Here is an 11,320-nt window from a genome sequence, read left to right on the forward strand (position 1 = left end):
GAAGGATATCCTCGTGTCTCGGCTCTGGCTAGTAGTTTAGGTTAAGGCTTTTTCTCACAGGGGCGACATTTCGACATATGACGATGCTTCATTTTTTAGTTGGTCTTCTGGACTTCGATCCTATCCTCGAGTTCGTCCATTGGGACAAAGTCAACAGAGCCCCTACGTAGATGCATAGAGTCTCCTTGGAGCAACGAGGTTAGGGGTTTCTCGTTGTGTGTGCACGCCGATGAGATTGGTGCTAGACGCTTGAGATCAATCCAAGGGTTCAATAGCAGCGACTGCGGCTCTGGGCCAATGGTCCTCAGGAGCATGTGCACGAAGACTTCCTGATTGTCATCGATAAGGTCAAGTCGGGTTCTGACGGTGGCAACGGTAGTTTGGTGGTGTAGAGTCCTTGATGTAATTTCATTTCTTTATGTACATCTTATGATCCTTTATAATAGAACAGACTAGCAAAATAGCCCATGCGTTGCAACAGGAGAAAAAGTACACACTCCCCTAACCCAATAACCATGAGTCGAGACTCCAATAGATGCACGCCATTTGTTTCAACTCATGGCATCACATATGTGTTACCACTTATCTTCTTTCTCACCCTCACCGACGGTGGCCTCAGTGCTCACAGAACCACAACGCGTTTGAATGTTGTCAATCCTAAGGTGTCCATCTCTCATCATAAGATTAGAAATCTGTTTTTCTCCTGTGAGATTTTAGTGAGGAGTGCATGCGTGGTTATAAGTGGTCTTTTCGTCTCCAATCATGGTTTATTGAGGCGTTCATGTCCAATATAGATCGGTGTCGGTGTGAAAGAAAGACGAATCATGTGCTATCGACTAAGGTTGCACCCTAAATAGCATTGTTAAAATGGTTAACAGGTAAAATAACATCATATTTAGAATCTACGGATTTTCCTAATTAAATCGCATATATAACATGTTAAATTTGGTGTTAGGATTTAAAAGATATGGATTTTTAAAATAGAATTTGATATGTACTACGGGTTGATTAACCTAGGAATTTTCTTGCAAAAGCGAAAATCTGACTTAAAATTGTCCTGCGAGTTGACTACCAAAAATATCCGGGAGTTTTATGTAAAAGCAAAACTCTCACATAAAATTGAACTGCGGGTTGATTACCAGAAACGTTATTTGTTTGGGTAAAATAGCACGATGGACCAAAAATACCTATTTTCTTTATTAGTAATATACCCCCTCCGTTCCTAAATATTTGGCTTTCTAGAGATTTCAACAAGTGACTACATACGAAGCAAAATGAGTTAATCTACACTCTAAAATATGTCTATATACATCCGTATGTGGTAGTTCATTTGAAATCTCTAAAAGACAAATATTTAGGAACAGTGGGAGTATATGTATAATAGATTTGGATTCTTTTTCGCAAAAGAAATCATTTTTATTTTCGTTGTCATGGTACACAATATAATGAAGCATGGCGATGAACCACCGCTGATTTGATGAACATGGTTTCATATGCAACCCTTATAAATAGTAAAATTTTAAAATAAAATATTAGAAAAAGGCAAAAATATTAGTTTTTTTTTCTAACATACATATAGCATACAAAGTTTCACGAAAAAATAACATCCATAAAAATCTGGGCAAAAACAACAAAACTAAAGCTATATTAAAAAAAATACTATTTGATGAATAGTATGGCCCCAATTTTATTTTCTTCACTAAGAATAACATGTGTCAATACTTCATGAAACTTCACGCATGAATAGAATGGCTGACCAAATTTGATACCCCCAAATTTTAGAATTTCTAGTTCTTTTATTTTTTTTAATTTATTATTCATGTCTTTTTTAGGGAATTAATTATTCATGTTGGTGCACATGGAACCATGGCGATGAACTAGAGAACAACCAAAAAATAACTAGAGAATAACCCTAGAATCGAAGACCGTGGTAAAAAGAAACATCTGGTGAATCCAACGACAGGGAAGGTACCACGTCACGTGCATGCCCACCCGAGCCCACCATCGAAAATTATGTGATGTTCTTCCCTCGTCTTGATCCCCCACCCATCGTGGAGACCCCTTCCTCTCCACACAAGCACTCCATCTCCTCCGCGGCCTACCTACCTAGCCCGTCACTGACACGCCGCCCCCACCACAGATCCCGGCCACCATGGACCAGGACCCCAAGGAGCGGCTCCTCCTCCCTCCCCGCGCCGCCACGAACGGGCCCCACCGCCGCGGCAAGCCCGCGGCGCCAGGCGGCGGCGGAGGAGGGGGCGGCGTGACGATCGACGTCCACGGCCTCAAGAAGCGCGGCGGCGGGCGGCGCTCGTGGGTGCGGGTGGACGCGGCGACGGGCGCGGCCGAGGCGGTGGAGGTCGCCAAGCCGGCGCTCATGCGGCGGCTCGACCTGCCCGCGCGCGACCTCCGCCTCCTCGACCCGCTCTTCGTCTACCCCTCCGCCATCCTCGGCCGCGAGCGCGCCGTCGTCTGCAACCTCGAGCGGATACGGTGCATCATCACCGCCGACGAGGCGCTCGTCCTGCGCGACCCCGACGCCGACGGCGGAGCCGCTGCGGAGGAGGCCGTGCGGAGGTATGTCGACGAGCTGCAGCGCCGTCTCGTGGACCGCGCTGACGACCTGCCCTTCGAGTTCATCGCTTTGGAGGTCGCGCTCGAAGCCGCCTGCTCCTTCCTAGACGCTCAGGTTCCACACAGCGCTCTACAGACCTTTGCGTTCTACTCCGTAATTTACTGGATGGTGTAGAATATACTCGTGCTCCTGTCTCAACTAATGGAGTAGTAATCTATTAGCCGGCGTACTGTTTTCGTGCATGATGAGCTTGATAGTTCTGGTCCTTCGGGAGCATGTGATGATTGAATTAATGATGGTTCTCAATTGTTGGGCTAGCATTCCATATAGAATGTGTCATTGCTTACACTGTGTGATTGGTTGAACAGTCATATCCTAGTATGATGTACTTAAAATCCACAGTTCCACACTGTACTCTTAAAAGAATAGATTTCCTCTTGATCGTATTCTATTACTGACAGGAAGGTATCTGATGGTGAAATAAGCTATGGAGTAGATTATCCACCACATAGGAAGTTCAGTTTGCCACGTATCAATGGTCAAATGAGGTTGTGTGTCACCATTTGAATTTTCATCATGCCCAGCCTCTTATCTTAATGACAAGTTGACAACTCTATTACAAATGTAGCATCGTTCTGTGTCAACCATTGTTGGTCTGAATTTCTTTTACTATGTTTGGTTTCCAGAAAATTGAGTTGACCATAACCACCAATTATCGACAAAAATGAAGCCACACATTACAATTTTGATTATCAGCTGACAAATCATGTGATGATCAATTTGAGTTTCCCACTTTCCGAGCTGTTTCAAGGATAATGATTTGGCATCTGATTGGAGAACTAAAAATGCTTGCAAATTTTACCAGGCTGTTGAGCTGGAGGCTGAAGCTTATCCACTGCTAGATGAGTTAACGGCCAAAATCAGTACCCTTGACTTGGAGCGTGCTCGACGCCTAAAGAGCAAGCTGGTTGCATTGACTAGGAGGGTCCAAAAGGTAAATGGACTTCCATTATGTTTTTACTGCTCTTATTAGTTAGGTTGTCAACAGTATTCGTTTCCAGTCTTAAGAAATGTCCAATTTTCGCCATTAAGGTCAGAGATGAGATAGAGCAATTGATGGACGACGATGGTGATATGGCTGAAATGTACCTCACGGAAAAGAAGATGAGGATGGAAGCATCCTCATTGGACGAGGAGGGCCTTCAAGGAATTGCTGGAAATAATGCCTTCGGTACATCCGTCTCTGCTCCAGTTTCACCAGTTTCGTCGCCCCCTGCGCCCCGGCGGCTTGAGAAGCAATTTAGTTTTGCTAGAAGCAGGCACAGCAGCTTCAAGAGCTCAGAGAGCAGTCAATATAACATAGAAGAACTGGAAATGTTGCTGGAGGCTTACTTTGTGGTTATTGACTACACTCTCAGCAAATTAACTTCGGTACAAAGCATGAACTGTCTTTTAGTTAGCCTCTTGTTCAGTTTGATTTCTCTTTTAAGAAATACATTGGCTGACAATTTTGCTATTTACATTCCTTTTTCCCAGCTGAAGGAGTATATTGATGACACAGAGGATTTCATCAATATCCAGCTGGTATATTCCCCTGATTTCATACTTCATCATTTGTCATGTCTATTGCTCAACGTTCAGATAAAAGATCACGTTAAAAAAGGTTGTTTCTCATTCAAATCAGCAAGTTTCACTTTGCCTGGTTCTACACCAAAGCGAGAAAATAATATGCCGGTTACCATGTGTTATTACGAGATTGATATGCAGCTTCTCAGTGGCACATTTCTGGATAGTTAATACTGTTTGTTTTGTAATTAAAACACACAAAGAGATTCAGTTTGACAGACATAATAGTTGTTGTCCCCCACTCAAATGGAAATGATAAGTTTAACTTAGAAACAAACATTAGTAGTAAGCAAGGTTGAATAACTTGTATTTTACTGTTCGTGGGAAAATCAGGATGATACAGGCAAGGTAGTAAGTACTCAATATAAACCATAAATGGTTGACAAGTAACACAAGTTAATACACTAATTATAGCCTGGTACTGGAAAATACTTCCTGTGGCTTTATTTATTTATTTATCATATATTAGACTTATCTGTTTAGACATTTTTTCTTTGACCACTCTTTTGTTCCTGAATTAGGACAAGCAGTAGCCGATCTGATATAGTCACTACTCACTAATAGCCTGGTGTGATGAGATACTAGTTTCTTAAGAGTTAAGAACATTGATGAGATGCTAGTTTCTTAAGAACACTGATGAGGGACACGGATTTGGTGAACATGGGTGCGCGCGCACCCTTTATGAATAGTAAATTCGAAAAAATGCTAGAAAAAATAAAAAAAATCTGAATTTATTTTTTACATACATAGTCAACCGGTATACTCGCATATGAAGTTTCATGAAGAAATCATATACGTGGTAATCTGGGCAAAAATGACAAAATCGAAGCTAGGCGAAGCTATATTAAAAAACACTGTTTAATGAATAGTATGGTCGCATTTTTATTTTCTTCCCTAAGAATACCGTGGGTGTCAATACATCATGAAACTTCACACGTGAGTAGAATGATCGACTAAGGTTCATACCGCGAAATTTCAGAATTTTTAATTTTTTCTAGCATTTTTTATGAATTTATTATTCACATGGGTGCGCGCGCACCCATGTTCACCTTTGTATTTTCGCACTGATGAGATTCTAGTTTCTTAAGTGCACTGATGACTTGATGAGATACTAGTTTCAGTTGACCAGTCATTTGATGCTGCGAGTAACCTTTGGACAAAACAACTTTGTTTCATGAAGGGGATAAAAGGATAGAATAAAGGGAAAGGGCTATCTTAGGTGACAGTAATAACAAATGTGGAACCAATGAAAAACTTTATTTCGGAGCAAGTTGATATGTGGTTGTCATGTTACAATGGCTGGTGATGGCTGATGGTTGACACATTACATACATAATGCCTGTCATATTTTTCTCTATGGTAGATGCGTTCATGGTTTAAGACTATCTTTTTTTTAAAGACGTTTAAGACTATCTTGGAAACCAGGAACATCAAACTGTAGTTAGGCTCAGTAATAACACTAGAGAATAGGGTGTTCTTTCATGTGTTTGATTACCATTTTTTATGATCTTGACCGAAAAAAATGCTTACATGATGATTCTCACGAATGCTGTTATTGCAGGATAATGTCCGGAACCAACTGATCCAGTTCGAGCTGCTGCTGACCACCGCTACGTTTGTGGTAGCCATCTTCGGGGTTGTCTCTGGGGTCTTCGGCATGAACTTTGAGGGGGTTGCCGTGCTTAAAGTGCCTCACGCTTTCGAGTGGACGCTCATCATAACGGGTGTTTGTGGCGCAGTCATATTCGCCTGCCTCCTGTGGTACTTTAAGAAGAGAAGGTTCTTCCCCTTGTAAAATGTATTCTTGCAACCTTCTGCTGCATGTTGCAGAAAGCAGCATTCGGCAGTTCATTATTTTTCCAGCTTCGCTGGCGTGCAATTGTACATACCTTTTCTCCTTTGTTCCAGTGAAGATACACAATGTTGGAGCTGCATTGGTGTGCATCTGATATCGATTTTGAAGCTTCCTGTCTCAATGGGTTAGCTTCACACGTCTGGACCGTCTGATAAGCATGGGCATCTCCAAGAGGTTTTATCTAATATCATCCCACATTTGTGCGTGACACGTCTGTTGTGTTCACGGGCACCCTTCTTCTTTCCTCAAACTTTGTGTCCTCCATTTGCGTTCTCGTCCCTTCAAAATTCAACCATAATACTCCCTTCGTCCTAAAATTCTTGTCTTAGATTTGTCTAGATATGGATGTATCAAGTCACGTTTTAGTATTAGATACGTCCGTATTTAGACAAATCTAAGACAACAATTTTGGGACGAAGGGAGTACTATGAAGGCATCACATATATATATACTCCCTCCGTAAAGAAATATAAGAGCATTTAGTAATTTCTTTACGGAGGGAGTAGTCATTTAAAGTCCCCCTAGATATTTATTCCATTATTACTATTGATGCTTCCTTTGAAGAGACTTCCTCGGAGGCATCTGATTCGGCTTGCTCGATGGCGTTGGTCATGGCTGCCTGGCTCAGGCGGCGAGCACCTCCTCCTTTGCTAGGGCGGTTTGATGGGCGGTGTGTGCCTCCTCCACCTTGGCGGTGGCGGCGTGCTCCCTCATGATTGAGGTGGTGGACCTCCTCCATGGCGATGGTAGATCGTCACGGACATGGGGAAAGGGGAATGAGCGGAGAGCATGGTAGGCGGTCGGGGCCTCCTCCTTGGCTCGGGCGGTGCACAACTCCTCCTTGGTGGCTTGTTGGAAAATAGGGCATGAAGTTGAGGGGTGCCATGGCGGTGGTTTTAAATTTTAAATAAGAGGGTTGCAGCGAGAAGGAAGAGATCCGACAGGGATAGGAAAGCGCACACCATGGGGTGGATTTTTTTTTGTTGGGTCCATGTGTCATGGCTGAGATAAGTCTAGACTCGTCCGGGCAGCCCATTTCTCCCAACATATGAATTGGTTGGGCGAGTACGGATTGTCCGGACATTTGTGTTTGGTATGGGAGGGCTGGGCAATCGTTTTGGTGTGTGGGCATGTTGGGACTGTCCGCCCGACATACACGTGGAAGAAGCCTTTGGAGATGCTGTTAGGTGTGTGCTGCTCCTCCCGGAAGAGAAAAAGGTGCAAATGGTAGTATTAACCGGCATGTCTTGTTCTATCAAGAAAGCACTCGCCGAACGATCAGCAATTCAGCGTTGCGTCTTCTTCTTCGGCGGTACACGCTACTACTCTACCTGTGAGCTAGGTGGGTGGTACCAGTAGCTACCGCTAGTTAGCAGCACATGACATGACATGTACTTCCTCCGTTCCTAAATACTTATAAGTTTTTAGAGAGATTCCACTATGAACCACATACGGATGTATGTAGATGCATTTTAGAGTGTAGATTCATCCATTTTGCTCCGTATGTAGTTTATAATGGAATCTCTACAAAGACTTATATTTAGGAACGGAGGGAGTAATGTACATCCAGCAAATGCAAGAAAGAAATGTGCCACAAATCGAGCCGCTCGGAGCCAAGCTTCCGGTAGTGCTGCCGCTGCTGCTGTTGGCAGTGACGAGGACAAGTACGACGGTGTCATCGTCTGTTCTACAAACGCCCTTTTTTCTGTTATGTGAAGTCGCGTCATCGGAGCGGATCGCATGGCCTAATCATTGTACACTCTCTAAAAATACCGATTGCGTGTTGATCAGGCCGGTGGTCAGAACGCGCCGGTTCCCAATCTCCTGATAGCGAATAATGTAACGTGGTTAGTCAATGTATGATTGATTTGTGTCTACATTTGGTGCTTTTTTTATAAGGATTTTAGTTTTGATGGAAGCTTCTTTTTTTGCGAATGAGTTTAGATGGAAGCTTGAGAATGTGGCTCCAACTCGCTTGGTTGCCTGCCAAACATGGCTTCGCTATTGCTCAGGCTTTTTGCCACCCCCTATCGTATTTTTTACTAGCTAGTGGTAACAAGTTTAGGTTCTTTTTTGAGTATAAGTGGCCCATGCTATTTTTTCTAAAAAAAAACTTTAGCTTCAATTTTTGTCAACCATGAAGATAAAAGAAGGACAAAAGCCAACAAGTTAAGCAGTGAACTAACTCTTCCCTGTCATGTTTTGCTTGCCAATAGGCATTTGAAAGTTTCATCTCACGTACCTCATGTACAAATGGACTAGAGGATATAAAGCATACATTATTTCAATGTCAGATGGTGAATGATGTTTGGAGAGGGTTGGGTTTGGACGATGTAATTAAAAAAGCTTGTGAGATGGACCGTGTTGGTGAAATTGTTCTTGAGTTTTTACTCCATTTGTCTGATCGGGATTTATCTATTTTGGGTCTTAAAAATGTTCGTGAGACGATCGCCATTATCACTTGGTATTTGTGGTGGGAAAGGCGTGAGCTCGTTCATGGTGAGAGGACACAAGATATTAATCAAGTTGCTTTGGAGTTTCATGCTTTGGCAGCTAACTATGTGGTTGCTTCTTCCCCTAATGTCACCATGAAGAGGAGGTTGGACTTGGCCCCCGGTAGAGTTTGTTAAACTTAATGTTGATGCCTCTTTCAATTAAGACCTGCTGAGCGGCTCGGCTGGTGCAATTTTGAGAGATGCTAGCAGAAAGTTTATCCGGGTGGGGGGGGGGGGGACTGGAGAATTGATTGTTGTGCTGATGTCCTGACCACTGAGCTATTGCACTGAGATTCAGCCTGTCCCTTGCGCAATCGGCTGGATGCAAACGCCTTGTCATTAATTTTGATAATCTCTAGGTCATCATCACCATGAAGAATGGCCCTCGATTAGCAGGAGCAAGGCGTGACAGTTTTTGGTGATTGTTATGACATTGCTTGTGATTTCCGTCGAAGTAGTTTCGTACGTTATAATAAGGAAGCAAACAAGATTTACTCATGAGCTTGCAATGGTGGCTAGATTTAATGCTACCAGTGCTTAGTTGAACGAACCTATGAGCCAAACTATACATTTCCTTATGGATGATGTAACTGTTATTTGAATTTAATAAAGTGATTTTGTTTCAAGAAAAACTAAGATGTGTCTACAACTGAAGGGCTGCACAGGATTTTTGTTGAGTTGGAGAAGAACGAGAAAGAAAAAGCAAACACACATTAAAAAGATAAAAAAAATTGATTGAACTGGAAAAACCCAGATAATTGTCTAGTAGCAAAACCAAACACGATTTGGGAAGAAAGAAATATTGGGGAACGTATTCAAAGAATTTCCTACGATCAAGCAAGATCTATCTAGGAGATGCATAGTAAAGAGAGGGGGAGAGTGTGTCCACGTACCCTCGTAGACCGAAAGCGGAAGTGTTAGGTTAACGCGGTTGATGTAGTCGAACGTCTTCGCGATCCAACCGATAAAGTACCGACATACGGGACCTCCGAGTTCAGCACACGTTCATCTCGATGACGTCCCTCGAACTCTTGATCCAGCAGAGGGCCGAGGGAGAGTTTCGTTAGAACGACGGCGTGGTGACAGTGATGGTGATGTGATCCGCGCAGGGCTTCGCCTAAGCACTACGACGCTATGACCGGAGGAGTAAACTGTGGAGGGGGGCACCACACACGGCTAAGAACAATTGATGTGCTATGGGGTGCCCCCTGTCCCCGTATATAAAGGAGGAGGGGAGGAGGCCGCCGACCTAGGGGGCGCGCCATGGGGGGGGGAACCGACTAGGACTCCCAATCCTAGTCGGTCCCCCTCTTTCTTTCTTACGGAGGGGGAAAGGGAAGGAGAGGGAGAGGGAGAGGGGGAGGGAGAGGGGGCCGCGCCCCCTCCTCCTTGTCCAATTCCGACTCCCTTGGAGGGGGGCGCGCGCCACCCCTTGCGGGCTCCCCTCTCTCTCCCCCAATGGCCCATGTAGGCCCAATATTTCCCCGGGGGGTTCCGGTAACCCCTCGGTACTCCGAAAAATACCCGGACAACTCTGAAACCATTCTAGTGTCCGAATACCATCGTCCGATATATCAATATTTACCTCTCGACCATTTCGAGACTCCTCGTCATGTCCTTGATCTCATCCGGGACTCCAAACAATCTTTGGTCACCAAAACACATAACTCATAATACAAATCGTCATCGAACATTAAGCGTGCGGACCCTACGGGTTCGAGAACTATGTAGACATGACCGAGACATATCTCCGATCAATAACCAACAACAGAACCTGGATGCTCATATTGGTTCCTACATATTCTACGAAGATCTTTGTCGGTCAAACCGCAATAACAACATACGTCATTCCCTTTGTCATCGGTATGTTACTTGCCCGATATTCGATCGTCGGTATCCTCATACCTAGTTCAATATCGTTACCGGCAAGTTTCTTTACTCGTTCCGTAATGCATCATCCCATAACTAACTAATTAGTCACATTGCTTGCAAGGCTTATAGTGATGTACATTACCGAGTGGGCCCAGAGATACCTCTCCGATACTCAGAGTGACAAATCCTAATCTTGATCTATGCCAACCCAACAAACACCTTCAGAGACACTTGTAGAGCATCTTCATAATCACCCAGTTACGTTGTGACGTTTGATACCAGACAAGGTGTTCCTCCGGTATTCAGGAGTTGCATAAACTCATAGTCAGAGGAATATGTATAGGTCATGAAGAAAGCAATAGCAATAAAACTTAACGATCATTATGCTAAGCTAACGGATGGGTCTTGTCCATTACATCATTCTCCTAATGATGTGATCCCGTTCATCAAATGACAACACATGTCTATGGTCAGGAAACTTAACCATCTTTGATTAATGAGCTAGTCTAGTAGAGGCATACTAGGGACACTTTGTTTTGTCTATGTATTCACACATGTATCAAGTTTCCGGTTAATACAATTCTAGCATGAATAGTAAACATTTATCATGATATAAGGAAATATAAATAACAACTTTATTATTGCCTCTAGGGCATATTTCCTTCAGTCTCCCACTTGCACTAGAGTCAATAATCTAAATTACATTGTAATGATTCTAACACCCATGGAGTCTTGGTGTTGATCATGTTTTTCTCGTGGAAGAGGCTTAGTCAACGGGTTTGCAACATTCAGATCCGTATGTATTTTTCAAATCTCTATGTCTCCCTCCTTGACTTGATCGCGGATGGAGTTGAAGCGTCTCTTGATGTGTTTGGTTCTCTTGTGAAATCTGGATTC

General features: G+C 43.5%; 1 protein-coding gene across 3 annotated transcripts; it reads left to right on the top strand.

The window, feature by feature from the left end:
- The first annotated feature begins 2,050 nt into the window (after positions 1-2,050).
- On the top strand, positions 2,051-6,196 carry LOC123053803 (magnesium transporter MRS2-C). 3 transcript variants are annotated; one of them, XM_044477357.1, is made up of 6 exons: positions 2,051-2,689; positions 3,441-3,569; positions 3,668-4,006; positions 4,112-4,159; positions 5,763-5,980; positions 6,110-6,196. In XM_044477357.1, the coding sequence occupies exons 1-6, from the start codon at positions 2,153-2,155 to the stop codon at positions 6,183-6,185; spliced, it is 1,347 nt and encodes a 448-aa protein (XP_044333292.1). In that variant the 5' UTR covers positions 2,051-2,152; the 3' UTR covers positions 6,186-6,196. The 3 variants fall into 3 exon arrangements, with proteins under 3 accessions (XP_044333292.1, XP_044333294.1, XP_044333293.1); XM_044477359.1 differs by having other exon boundaries at positions 4,112-4,238; positions 5,763-6,135; XM_044477358.1 differs by having other exon boundaries at positions 5,763-6,135.
- The last annotated feature ends 5,124 nt before the right edge of the window (positions 6,197-11,320 follow it).

This window comes from Triticum aestivum, chromosome 2D, assembly GCF_018294505.1.
Source record: "Triticum aestivum cultivar Chinese Spring chromosome 2D, IWGSC CS RefSeq v2.1, whole genome shotgun sequence".
NCBI lineage: Eukaryota > Viridiplantae > Streptophyta > Magnoliopsida > Poales > Poaceae > Triticum > Triticum aestivum.